The 14,809-nt window shown below is 38.6% G+C and overlaps 1 protein-coding gene across 1 annotated transcript; it reads right to left on the bottom strand.

The window, feature by feature from the left end:
* Positions 1-641: 641 nt before the first annotated feature.
* On the bottom strand, positions 642-13,834 carry LOC104490855 (E3 ubiquitin-protein ligase MARCH1-like; the record flags this gene model as incomplete). Its single annotated transcript, XM_010133201.1, has 2 exons — positions 13,644-13,834; positions 642-822 (listed from the first exon to the last, which is right to left on the bottom strand). Coding segments are annotated over exons 1-2 (372 nt in total), but the record flags the coding sequence as incomplete, so codon positions are not given.
* Positions 13,835-14,809: the final 975 nt, after the last annotated feature.

The following is a 14,809-nucleotide window of genomic DNA, read 5'->3' as shown; positions in this document are numbered from 1 at the left end:
CCCTACACTAACAACCTGTGTCCCATTAAACTGATTTATCCTGGAAAACAGATGAGTGCAGATAACATATATTTGACTTTGAGGATGCAAGGTCGCCCTGTGGTTTAGATTCCATTAACTAATCGTACTGTACGAGTGATTAATTTGCCCCCAAGTGTAACAGAACAGATGCAGCTAGATTGATTGGCTGTGTTACTTCATAACTGCTGGCTCCACATTGGTATAAGCATCATTCTCAATCAGATGTCATGGGTTCAACCTAAAAATTACTGGGTGAACTGGCCTGCATTATTCAGGAGCATAACGTGATGAGTATGGTTTCTTTCTGTCTTAAAAATAGGCAGATGGGCCAGTAACAAAAAGCTGAAGATAAAAATTCTAAATACTAAAAACTACTATTTGTGCATTTATATTGCATGTGTGCTGAAAGAGTCTTTAGACAAAATCCTCTGCTGCTGTAAATTAACTAACTTAACTAGTAAATTAGGTAAATGGAGAAATAAAATCCCTGGGACTGATTTAACAACATCAGATACAAAGCCGGTTTGGACAGGCAGATGTTTCTTTAATCGTGCCAGTACTTTGCACAGCCATCCTGACCATTTGAGACTCGAGGATAATTAAATTCAAAAGCATCATACCTTCCGAAGAGGTTTGAGCTTGGTCTCCATTATAAAGTCGTACTTGCAGAGTTCACAACAGCGCGTGTCTGAGCTCTTAATCCACTGGTGCAGGCAGGCCTGATGAACAAAGCGCAGGGTCCCTGTGCAGCGACACGGTGTGATGAGGGGACTTTCATCATCTCCCTCACAGTGGCAGATCCTGACAGGAAGGACAGCAAGAGCTAGTGAGGGAACTTGCCAACCAGCAACGCAAAGGCACTGGTTTATTTACACTGCTTTTTCATTTTCAGACTTGACATTCATAAAACACCAGGGCTATGACCTTTCAGACTGAGGCCCAGGAAGATATTCCTTGTTCTCTTCTGCCACTTAGTAATTTCTCTTCACTTAGTTATTTCTTTTTGAATACATTATGTGGTCTGAAGGCAAATCAATAGAAATAACACTGGTTTTCCCTTTTATGCATGGCAAAACCTTTAAGACAAATACTAGAGCTCTTTCTAAGAGCTGAATAGTTCTTGGTCTGTAAGTAATGCCAATGAAATACTCAAAGTGAGCAGAATCTAACACAAGCTGCAAATAACCAGTATGAAAAGTACAAAAAGTTCCTAGGACATCTCTTTGGAGTTACACAGTTAAAAGGATTAGAGAGTAGTTTTGAGCACTCTGGAGTTGTGCGTATGGCGCAGCATATACACACATGCACACACTTTTTAGGAGGCAGGTGTTAAAAGGTCAAGGTCCTTCCTGCTTTTAATTCTTCACTGTCCCTTTGAAGGAGATAGCTGAGTTATCTGGGAAGACAAAAGCTACAGACATAAGCAGACACTAAGATAGATACTGGTCCCAGAACTACTGTTTCCTTGTATTGGGATACAAAGCTTTTTTGCATAGAGGCTTTGCATAAAGTGATTAGTTTCCTATCATCAAAATCTGATGGTTTTCTTCTGTGAAACATGTCCAGATGTCTTGGTGATCCTTCCCTCTTCCAAATAGACTCCTGATCATATCAGGAAAACATTCACCCTCCACAATGACACCTTTATTGGCAAGTACCTCTATGATGGCAGAGGAAGCTCTATAGTGAGCAGCATGCTCACCTGAAGTTAGGGAGGTTCACCTCATTGAAGAGTAACTCCCTTCCATCCCCACTCCAGAAAAACACAACAAAGTACCCAAGCCCTAATCCCTAATGAATGTCCTAAGTGTCAAACTGGCATGTAAGGCGGGGCGGGGGGGGCGGGGAGGAACCTGAAGCCTGAGAAATGTTATCACATAAATGAATCTTAGAGCTTGGAAACTTAGGAAAGGAACCCTCAGATATGTGCGTGCAGAAGACTCTGAACATGTCTGAGAAATAACTCACCCCTTTACGCAGAAAGCTGTGGCCACACTGCTCCTGGGGTAGGAAAAGGACTGGGGAGGGCCCTTTGGAGAGGTTGTCTTCCTACTGGCCAGGTTAGGGAAGAAGGGCAACCTTCTTCATAGCACAGGAGCACCTGGTGTACATGAGGAGGCAGCCTGGCAGACACCCTGTGAAAGACTGGCTACAGCAACAGCATCGAGGCTGCCAAGTCTACAAGCAAGGGGAGGAGGAAATTTCAACATGGAAGCGAAAGATCTATGGATCAATACCAGCAGCTTCACTATTCTTCCATGGTAGAATAGCCTAGAGCCGTGAGAAAATTAATCTACAGCAATGAGAAAGCAAAACAAAGCTGCTTTGCTGGATATATAGAAAGAAAAGCCAACAAAAAATGAAGCTCTGGAAACCTGGTACACAAAAGCCGGGCTTCAGTGTCCACAGTGGTGCCCAGGCAGCATCTTCTGCCCCACGGGAGTGGAGGTGAGAATACTCACAACTTCCATCTCACACACATTCACTCTTTGAGACACATTTTACAAGAACTCAATTTACAGTCTTGTCTTTACTAACCCAGCCAAGCCAGGTTTATCAGTGGCTTAGTTCTTGAATGGAAACTGGCTATGTGATGATTTCTTATTGAGCCCGTAGCTTCAGCAGAACTAAATTTTCAAAACAGCAAATTGCTATTTTGCTAACAAATGCATTCCCAGTTGAGAGTTACATAAAAACCATAATTTTCTTTTTAAATGAAAGCTATTTCCCAAAGGAAAACTAGTATCCTTTGTTCATTTAAATTCAAGCTCTACATAATTTATTTTACAGGCTTAGCATTTAAACTATTTAGAAATTAGCAACTAAGCTGTGTACCCAAAAGCCTTTTTCCTACTACTGCCAGAGTTGTTTAAAGGTATTTTAAGAGCTAATACACAAGCCTGAAACTCCAATGGGATCTTCAAATAAAGTGTCACTGCAGATTTTAAATGAAGAGAAGTATTCTTTAGTAGAAATACTTTTACAGAAAAACATATATGAATTACACATTCTATTCGTCCTTTTGTTGTACAGAATTTACAAGCCAGAAGTATAAACAGCAGGGTGACATTACGAACTTACATTATACAGAAGCTCAGACTAAATAATCTAATGGCTTCTTCTAGTTTTACAACCATGAAATATGTAATGAGAATCAAAACAAACTTTAAATGGAAATAAAGTCCAGAGAAAATAACCAAAGGCATGGTTTTCATTAGCTCGAATGCTCTTTGGTGCAATTCAGCTCTTCATTATTTGTTTAGCCAAAATAAATTAGCTTAAAAGAAATCTGTGCTAGCTAAACTCTCAGTCACAGTCTTTAAAGTTACACGGATGCCTGACAGCTATTGCAATGGATGTTGGCTAACTGCTTTAGTATTTTTTAAAGACTTGGGCCAGACAACTTGTGATATCTCACTCAGCCACTAGTACCGAATCAGAATTTTGTGTGTCTTTGCCCTTTGCTTATTTATCTATCATGTATGTTATAATTATCACAAACTATGGAAAATAAATTGTAAATAATGGTTTTGAAAAATATGCTATGCAAACAGAACTGAGCCAGGGATACAAAGCATAAACTCACCCAAATCATATCCAAACCAAGCCAGAGGCAGGACATTTCCATGATCACAAATGTTTAAAAGTTTCACCCATCAGGGTTGAACTTATCCTGAGAGTAAAATTTGGTTACATGCTTCAGAAATCAATTGAATTAAAAAAACCCTCCAGAACCCACTCTCCGCTATAAAGAAAAGAAATAAATAAATGGCTATACCTATACTGATTTCTTCACAAGCTGTAGTACAACACTGATCATAGTTAATAGCTGCAGTTTCACCTGCTCAGACGCAGGAACAGAATTTACATACTCAGGTTTTCAACTTCCTAGTGCTTTAGTAGATAAATGGGCTTCAAGACTTTTGACTGTCTGGAAATGGAGAGAAGAAAGCTATCTGACCAAATCCTTTTAGTTAGAATCCCTTTATAGTCACAAATTGAGCCTGCATAATTTTTTACATTTTTTTTGGTAGGTTCCACAGTTTAGCGCTTTAAAGATTCCTCCCTATGAACAGAACCTTACTCATGTAGAGGTACATATGAGCACAAGGCTCCAAAGGACCTTTGGCTCTATAAATCTTGTGTACACCAGACATCACAGCATATACGAGCTATTAGATGATTCAGATATACAGATATTTGTGTGTGTGTGTGTGTGTAATATACACCTACAGACATATCCCTACACATTGAGGTCACAGAATATTTCTTTTAAGAAAGCTCACTGTGAAACGTTTTGAAATAATACTCTAACACTGCAGTCATTCTTATGCTTATGGTTTTGCTTTATATGCCAGTATTTTAATTACCCAGCATATATTTCTCTAGCACTAATTGTTTCTACAACCTTCAGCACACAGATGTACCAGAGAAATTTATGTCAACACTGAGCATATATTGGACACAAATCCAAATCCATAAAAATTCTTTAAAGGATATTCTTAAATAGCAGGTTCACTTATAATGAAATAAATTATCAAAAAACCCCCATATTATTCATGAAAAAACCTGCCAAACAGAAGACAAAATTAATCCTTATGAAATATTTTGTATAATTCATACAAAAACTGTTGCAGATTTCTTGTATGTTCCCTACCCAAAAAACAATTCTCAAAATAAATCAATCTGGAAAGTTTTTGGGAATGATGTATGCAAAAATGAAAAGTTAAAGAAGTTTATTGAGAACATTCTAAAATTTTTTTAGTATTTCTTTTTGTGCAAAATATTCATTGAATTTAAGGCACATTCAAACGATGCTGAAAATCTCTCTGATAATGCAATGCTTGATTGAGAAATTGTGTGTGACGTATTAAATTACGTACCATACTGGCTAAGCAATGGGTCCTGTTCATTGCAAAAGTTAGAAGATAGGAAGGGAAGTATGAAACAAGATTGCTACAGCTTGTAGACATTCATACGTAATAGGATTTAGGCTGATTTTCAGAAAAATCAGCAAGAGCTATCCCGGACGACTGTCTTTCACTTCTCATCAAATTAAGATTTTTTTTCTTCCATAGAGACAAACATTTCTTACATAATCTCAGTTTCAAATGTCAACTAAAATCAGTACAAAGCAAGGAGCTCACATTGAAAATGTTGAGATTTTGCCAACTGGTTTAGTTCGGCACAGTCATGGCAACTATAATTACAATCTGTATGGTTAGTCACCACCCGAGCTGCTTATTGGGAGAGAGAGATTCCAACAGGTTTGTGGCTTTCCCTTCACATGCAAGGTAACAATTTTATTCTCATTAAAGAGAATAGCTGCTAATCTCTACCCTCATTGGAAAAACAGATGTTATCCTAACCTGCCTTTCACTAATCCACTTTACTTGAAGAGTGATTAAGAAAATAGGCCAATCTCTATGATGCTCTAATGAAGTAGAAAACGCACTTATTCTGCAGGACTCTTGTTGTGCGCTGTGCAACTTGGTGCTCTACTCCTACCCAGCTGGCAGGCGCTCTCCTATGACATTGTCTGTACAGCTGATTTCCGTAGATGACTAATGTTAAAGGAAGGTGATTAAGAATGAATCAACATGTTCCAGCTTGTATTTCAAGTCACATAAGAGCCTTGTCATAAGGAGAAGTGCTGGTGGAAAACAGTTTGCAGTAATTCTGCATTACCAGAACTCTTTCAATGGATCCCATTTTGAGACTGGCACTGCCTAATAAAATTTTCAAGAATTTTTGGCTATTACGTATAGACAAAGGGTTTAGCTTCAGTAATGTGGTGCAGATAGCTTTTACAGACTTTAAAAACATACCAGGTAAAATTTTACCCTCATTAAAAAATGTACAACCTAGGAGAATGCCTCTGAGGCTTTAAAAACTAGAAATGTGTATGGAGGCATCGGTGTACTGTTAGTGATGTATGATAATGTTTAGGGGCTATAAATGACATAATTAGGTACAAGTAGTATTGTTCTCTAATATTCCCAGGTGTTGCAGCGAATGTGTAGCAAATCTGTGCAAAAAACCAGCCTGATAACCTACACCAGGCACATCTTGGTGGGGGTTGCTTTGATTTGATACTGATTTGAGGTTGGACCAGTAATTGCAGTTTAGTGTCATTCAAAGGGAACACAGTTCTCTTTGAGAACCCTGACACCAATCCTCAGCACGATCTAGACCATGGTAAAAGTGATCAGATGTGCTTCAAAACCAGGTTCCTCATATAAACTAAAGCACTAATGGAGGCCCCTTCACTGACAAAATTAGGAGGAGCTACTGCCTTGTGACTGTGACATGTTTACTGCCACTGTGAAGTAATTCCCATGTGTTGGGAACTAAACCAATGCAGATAGCCATACCGCCATTTTCCCACGTATGGAAGTAGAACAGCAGAATAAAAATGCTTTCGAACTTTTACCAGATCTCCCTAATAAAGGGGGAAATATCTTCTCCATATAAATATGCTCGAGAAAGATAATGCCTATTCCAAAAACATTATTTCTGGTGAAGAATGATTGAAAATGCAGTTAAAATCTTGCACTTCACTGGAAAGCATCCCTGGACTCATAATTATTATGCAAAGATAATAAATTCTTATCCTGTTCAGTGGGTACATCTCCTTGCTGTATCTCACTATTACTAAAGGGAGCTCAGTCAGGCAGAAACAACATAGCTGGAAAATGTTGGACCAAGAAGAACCCTGGCAACGCATTTTGGCTATGAGGATTACAAGCTGCCAGCATGAAGTACCATGAGCTCATAGGTTATCTTAATTGGACCAAAAGGAACCAAATTCCACAGGTTTGCAAAAATATGAACAAATTTGCTGTTGTTACTGTCTTATAATCTTAAGAAAACTGTCCTCCGTCCAAAAAAGGTAATTTTCTCTTTTTGACAGTTTATAAAGTGCTTACAGTGCGTTTAGATAGTTAGAACCTAAAATTAAAGCAAAGAACTTTATGAACGACTCAGAGCAAATAATTAACTCATTCATAAAAAGAAACCAAAATAATACCAAACTCTGCTCCAGCATAATTTACCACTTGGGGAAGAAAAAAAGATAAATTCACTAAATATGTTAATCCTGCAATAGGCTACAGCATGCCACGATTCTCTTGCTTTAATTTTGAGGGTTTTGGGTTTTTTAATCTCATTTCCATTCTTTTCACTGTTAAATCGTAAAGTAATCTAAATGACAAATTGGTCTTCCTCTCCATTTAAACACAGTGTGAATGAAGCACATTAATCCTCCATACCAAATGTAATCAATTTGTATACCTCTTCCCTGTCACTCCTGCCCTTCCATTATGCTATACAGCCATCATCTGACTAGAGGAGAAAACATTTTCAAAACATTGCACCACACCAGTGCTGTTTCGTGATGGTTTAGATAAAGCTTTCTCTTGATTTCTGCAAGCGTGATCAGAATTTGTAAGAGACTCAAGCACAAACAACACTAGCAAAAGCACACTAAATCTTATTTTGTCAACACCTCTTGTCCTTCTATTAATCTTCCATTATAGATGATAAATAATGTATCTAACCATCTAAAGAGTTACAAGTAATTCCTGACTCAGATGCACTGTCAGTGCAGCTCCAGATACGTGTCAGACAAGATTTACTGCACTGACTGTAGTTCAAAGACTTACAGACTGCATCTTACCAAAGGATTTAGATTTCCTCCCACCTATGCAGTGAAAGTCAAAGCTTTAAGTAAACTCCCTATAGAACGTATACAAGTTTTAGGTATTTAATAGCAGGACTTTTAAAATACAAGGGTCTCCTCTCACCCAAACCTTCTAGCAGGAAGCGGTACCATTTCACCTATTTGCATAGAAAACAATAAGTTTTGAGAGAACGAAGCAGCAGCTGGGACTCAGTTCTCCCCCAGTTAAGTGACCCTAATGACAACAAAGCTTGCCTTGTTTGGCTCACCTTGCATCCTTCAGAATCAAGGAGAGCTTCCAAAAGAGATTGCATAACCAGATGGCTAAAGAGGTGACAGGCGGGGCTTTGAACCTTCAGGTGGAGAACAGAATTGACCAGGATTTCATACTGCCTCAAAGACTGGTGAACCAACAGACCATTGCACAGAGGAGGAGATTTCTCAGAAAGCAGGAGACTCCTATCACAAAGTCACTGTGCAAAACCAAGGCTCTGAACAGGAAAGTAAGTGGCAGTTGCGGTTCTTGAAAGGGAAGGTGTGAGGAGCTAACATGCAGGAAAAGATTCAGAGATTTGGCTCCTAATGAAGGAATGTATCATTCGGAGTCTCCAAGGAAGGCTCTAACATTTCAAGAAGAAACAGGTTAAAAACCCTCTTCAGCCAATCACTACAGTCTGACAGTTCAGCATCCTCCAGTTTTCGGTGACTTTAGAGGGCTCTGGATGGCATTTCAAGTTTACATATTCTGCACTACAGTTTAAATTATTTACTGGATCCAACTTTATTGTTTCATAGCTTCAGCATAAATATTTAAAATGAGTGTAAATTTCAACAGCAGTAATTGAGCCTATATATCTATCTTCTGTTCACCTTTCTCTTTTTTCCTCAAGTCCATGAGGACTTGTTTCCTCCCAAGAAGCTTTCTGACTTGATTTTGTAAGTACTCTGCTGCATAAATATTTCAGGATGCAAGTATTTTCACGCAAGATGCTACTTTTGCAGGTCCTACTAAATAATATTATGAAAAAAAAAGAACATTGTTACCACACTTGATTTCACAGAAACTTGCTTCTTGTCAAGCGCAACATACAGTATTTCTTCCTATCTATGATTCTGTTAACATAGGAAAAGACTAATTGGGTATTTCTATAAGTTTATAATGGCCTTTTAATTAATACACTAGCTTTTTAAAGCTGATTTTAAAATTTATACTTGAAGTAGATACTGCAGATTTCATGAATCAACTTCATCATCTCCCTTAATGCTTCTCCCCATTCCTACCAGTCTTCTAGCATGTCCTACTCTTCTGTTTACCCCTCAGACAAGGGTCTGCCATTAACTGACTGCATACAGAGTCACTCATGGAATTCAGCAAGATCAAAATTCTATTTATGATAAGTATTTTTTTCAAAGTTAGAAACTCCACCTTATTTACATGTGTGTGGTTTCTTTCAGCTAATTATAGTTCAGTGTTATTGCTGAAATGACTGCGTCAGTATGATGAAAAGATAAATTCAGAGTCAGTACACAAAGCACTTGTGATACACTGGTGGTAATATCAACTAACCAATTTTCTTTCCTTAATAATTCCCATGTGAAAATCCATGGGACTAAATCCGCATAATCGACTCACTTTATCACGTCTCACACACAGCTTTTTCCCTTTAGAGAGTTTACCCTCATGCAGACCAAAGAAAGCTATTTCAGAGGTTGTGCCTCAAGACACATGGCAAGCTCCAGAATAAAGTGACTATGAAGAAAAACTCAGATGCAGGTCTACTTTGGAAAAGAGAGATCCAGCTGACTCAGAAAGCCCATCTTGTGAATCTCAAAAAAAAAAAAAAAAGAAAAAAAAAAGGTGATGAAACAACTCTGTATGATCAGACCTTATGTAGTTGTCCCTAATCCCAGAAGCAGAAGCCTTGACTTCTAATGGACTTCAGAAGAAAAGAGAATGTTCAGGAAATAGATTGTAAAGATCATTGTGATATTATGTCATTTTTTCATCATTTTGGAAAGAGATAAACAGTGACTCTAGAAGGGGAAATGTCTCATTTGAAGAGACCGAGAGGCCTGCATTAGACTAACGTATCGCACCACAGTAGCGTACTTCACCTGACTGATGTTCCCATACTAGAATTGGGTGTGTCCTGTCACATTCCCACTTACGCAGCTAAATGCACATTGCGGAAACCGCCTTATGTGCATACATAAACGTGTTCCACTGCCAGTAAGTCATGAAGAGGAAAAGGAAAAAATTGCAAACCCAGACAGCTAAAGACAAAATAACTGGCACCAGATGTTTAAGATCCCCATTACCCTGCTATTTCCAAACAATCCCGTCTAGGTGAGAGACATTCCTCTCAGCCAGTTTGTCACATCAGCTAGAAGAGATGAATACCCAGGATGAAAAGCTTGAAGAAACAGCTCAGGAAAACAAATTCTGCCACATGACAAGCAGCTACATTAAATTCCAATCTTACAATAAACATCACAAAAACTTCTTTCTGTTTCTTATGCAGAAAAATGGTTACTGTATAGGTGCACATCTGCGTTGAAATGTAATGCTTTTTTTTTGTTTGTTTCAGATGCAAGATTGTGAATCTGAACAAAAACATACCACAGATCATGAGTCAATTAAGTGCATGGACCTGTCCTGAAAAATAGAAACTATAGTCTATACTGAATGCTTTTTCTTTTGTCTGCAAACTGATTAATAAGACAACTTACCAGCTATGAAAAATTAACATGGTTTGATATTGTAATGTTTTTCCTAGGTCCATTATCGTCACTATGATACACTTAGTAACGACAACAACAACAACAATAAATTGCTTTCTTGTTCATGTCAGGGATAATGCTGACTCTCTTGACAAATTTTTCACAACAGGCCAAGTTATCAACTGTGTTGAGTTTAACTATGGTCGTTCAAAGTGCATCTCCACTGACAGGGAGCCTAGGGACACATACCTATCAAAAGTTTTCAGCCTTCCTCTACTAAACCAGAGAATAGCTGAAAAGTCTGCATGTACATCCAAGAAGTCTGTCCTTGAACTAAGATCCAAATCTTACAAAAACTGCCTGAATAATTATAATAAGATTGACTCGGTCAAGAAGACAGTTAGAAGACTGAAGTCCACTTTCCATCTGAAAGCAAAGTCTAAGTTTGGGGACTTAGGCAACAGTTAGGATTAACCTACATGAGACAATTACAAAACTTTGACTTTAATGTTTTAAAACATAGTATAGTTAAGACCATTTAAAGACCCATGCTAAAGAAATTTATTTCAGTTTTTGGGTTGATTATATTCTTAATTATTATTAAACGACTGTATTCTATAAGTACTGTGCCTGCTACACTGGATCTTCAATACCTGCAGGCTTGGTGGTTCAGAAATTTAAGGCAGCTCTGAAGTTGTTGAAGTAGACAAGTAGATATCATACCATGTAGACATAATTCAAGTGCTTAAAAAATGTGTAACACGGTTACGACTGCTGCTTTTTCTTTTCTTTTTTTTTTTTTTTTTTTTTTTTTTTTTTTTTTTTAATTTCTGTCAAGTAAAGAATTCTCAAGCCAGGGGTGTGGTCTTGATATACAAGACACAGCTGGACTTTAATCTGAAGACTTTAAAATTATCGTGACAGCCTGTGGTCTCACAACTGAAATGTCCATTCTTGTTTGGTAAATGTAACAATGCACAGCACTAGCTGCATTAGTAACAGCTTATAATCTCCTGCTACGAAAAAGCACAATGCCTGCATGTCACCTGTTTTCTTTTTAAAACTAGGACCTTTGTAGCATTACTAGGTTGAAATGTACTGTGAAACTGCATGGTGTGGCATCATGAACTTCCTCATTCTGACTGTGTTTACATTTCCATGCAAATCTCTTCCCAGCAAAGAAAAGTGAGAAGTTTTCGGTTACTGTGTCAGGAAACTAAGCCTTATCCTCATTTATACTTTGTAGAGGAAAGTCAATGCTGGCTCACAAGTTTGGGAAGGAAAAAACAAATAAAGAAAAAATAAATAAAGAAAAAAATAGGGTTTTTTTCAGTTTGTAAAACTTACAGAATGGTGCATTTTCATCTATCACTAAATTAACTAACTGAGGTCTAATCAGTTGTCTACTCCAAGCAGACAAGCAGCCAGCTTACTCTCACTTCCAGGGGAGAATGCTCCTCTTCTGATTGCATGCTTCACACCAAGGGTATGAGACTGTTGAAAGTCTGAGCTTCTGAACTAGAGAGAACTATTGGTGTTGTTTTTTCTTTCCTAAAAGTTATTTTAATGCTTGTTCTGCCCAGTCACCCTTTGTGCTGTTCCAGTCTTTCTGATGGGCACCAAACTAACAGCCCCTACCCATTCACAGTGCAGTGCAAAGTCCCGTACAACCCATGCCCGACTGGAGAGGGAGTTTTGCAGGCACTGCCCATCAGGTTGCTGTGCTAATGGCAGCTCTAGAGGACAATGAATCAAGACCATAAATTTGTTTCATGTAAGTCAATGAAAAATGACAAAGAGGGACCACAGCTGGATTTGAACTGATCACCTAAGGAGTTAAAACTCCATCTCCCTTTGTATTGAGCTATCTGGCACTCTGCTTCACTCCCTGCCTCTGGCTGGAGATTTACAACAGACTAATACTCTGCCAGAGGACACAGTTTGTCTGTCTTTACGAAGAAAAATAGAGCAAAGAAAGACATTTGGTTCCCTTGCAGGATTACTGTTTTTAAAAAAGAGAAGTATGTCTTCCAATTGAGATACACTAACTTCTCTGTAGCAGAGGTTTCTGTCTTATTTCTTACGGCCTGCTTAGCAGTTTACTACTGAGAAACTGTGACAGAAAGCAATCAAGAGAAGTGCACTCAGCCCTTGGTGGTGAGAAATTCCTCTTAAGAACGTTAAATCTTTCTTATTAGGGACTAACCTGCATACTTCTAAATCATCAGACCAGTCATCATACAACACTGGAGGCTTCTGAACAGCATCAGTCACACCGGACACTGCCCCAGTAGGTGCTCTGTTATCTGGGACTGCCAGAGCATCACTGCCAGAGCCTGCCTCTGCAAAGCAGTCCTTCGAGTCTTTACTGTGTCTAAGGAAAGACGCGGGCTGCCGGTCTCTGTAGTAACTTTTCCCTTTGCTTTTCCCACATTTTCTTGAGGAAATTCTTGCTTCCTGAGATGACGTTGAGGACTGTGATTCCTTAAGCCTTGGACCCATTCTTCGGCGGTGATTTAGAGTAGGATTCTCAGGGTCAGATACCTCTTGATTCTTTTTCCCCATTGTTTCCAAGGTGACAAGTTCAACAGCATTATTGTTTGAGGACGCATCCTGGTTACTGCGTGATCTATTGTTCCTTCTCCCTCTCCTGGACATTCTGGCCTTTTCTCTCGCTCTCCTCCTAGCCTGAGCCCACTGACTCTCATCCGAAGATGATGATGAATCAGATGCATTCCAGATGGATCTTGCAGGCTCAGGATACAATTTACAGTCTTTTCCCTTTCCTTGCTTTTCTGTATGCTCAGCATTGTCTCCAGTCTCTCTTTTTCGCCTAAACCTTCGTTTTACTTGTTTCTTACCAGACTCCCTATTAGAAGGGGTCAGCACCATGACAGGGGTTGCATGTTCAAGCTCATCTTCTGACAAATCATGCAAGGTAGTAGATCTGGACAAAGCAGTAAGCAAAGGAAAGGGATGGAAATGGTAAGGGTGGGTGGAAAGAGAGAAATCACAAAAAAAAAGGATGAAAATGAGGACATGAATTTAAATAGAAAAGCATGAGACTGAAAAGCAAAGACAGAACCAAAACAGAGATCAAAAGAAAACTAAACTCTATGTCAATTATGAAGTGTTAAGCAGAAGCAAGAGCTACACATTACTTAATAAAAACAACTAACAAGTATCAGCCAGATTAGAGGATATTTTTCTCAGCACGTACCTACAAATGTCCTGAGTGGAAGGGCAGACAGACAACCGTGACTGACTCCTGTGAGCTGTTCCCGTTGTAGGACTGCTTGCCTGTTGAAATAAGTTAGAGAGTTTGGAATCTTTGTCCATGAAATACATTGCAGATATTTTACTGCTTTGCCACATGATTACAAAATTAAAGTAACTGTTGTTGCTGTTCATAGTGCACTGTTGAATATATGAAAGTTCACAAAATACAGGAAGCCTGACCAAAAGCAAAACCTCTTTGTGGAAGTAAATATGACTGAAGTGTTTCAGCTCTCATTTGCACATGACTACTTTTTGTCACTGTTTGAGGAAGCAGCTTTCAACATGTCGGTTGTTGGTTTTATTGCATTCAATCAAACAAACATTATGATTCCTTTTAAAATGGAGTGAAGTGTGTTTACTATTTGTTGAGTGATGAAGAGCACAAAGTTAACCTATGTTGAGTGGACTGACAGAACAGCGAGAAAATTAACGTATGTTTAAAAAGGTTTTCAAGGCAATCAGATCTTCCAGAAGAGCTGGAAAATGTTAAACTGATGAGCCTGAGAAGACCAAAATGCAGGCTGCATCTCTACAGAGATGATCACATTCTCAAACAGCAGGAGAGATATAAAACACATTTAGTTCGTGACATTTTGCTCATAAGGTTGTGGGTACAAACTGCAGACTCAATTACTCAATACTTCCACTGAAAACATGTTTTGATGGTGTTAACAGCAAACCATTTCAATCTGCCTCACAGTCTACTGGCAGCATAGCTGTACAAAATTCAGATTTAAATCCAAGGCTTTGTGATGCTTCAGGATCACTCACAAGGTACAGCATTGTGGGGAGAGGGTTTAACACAAATCGTTCTTAAGGCCATGACTTTCTTTATCCGATAAGGGCACTAGCTTTTTGCATGCGACCCCATCCCATTGTGAGCAACACAACCAAATGGGGACAAAATACTGTAAGCCTAAGAGTTTCAGATGATCACGCACCAGATACAAGGGAAACATGACTATTAAGAAGGAGTACAAAGTACAAATAATACAAGGTGTAAAGGCTGTCATCTCAAGCTTTTGTACTAGCAAATCAAATTCAGTTGTATGTAGAGTTCATAATTAAAATTATTTCTAGCTCACCTTTCACAGACATTTTTGTGGT

The sequence above is a fragment of the Buceros rhinoceros genome, unplaced genomic scaffold, assembly GCF_000710305.1.
Source record: "Buceros rhinoceros silvestris isolate BGI_N320 unplaced genomic scaffold, ASM71030v1 scaffold3493, whole genome shotgun sequence".
Classification (NCBI taxonomy): domain Eukaryota; kingdom Metazoa; phylum Chordata; class Aves; order Bucerotiformes; family Bucerotidae; genus Buceros; species Buceros rhinoceros.
The sequence above is the reverse complement of the archived record's forward strand: the minus strand, read 5'-3'. Positions and strand labels throughout refer to the sequence as shown.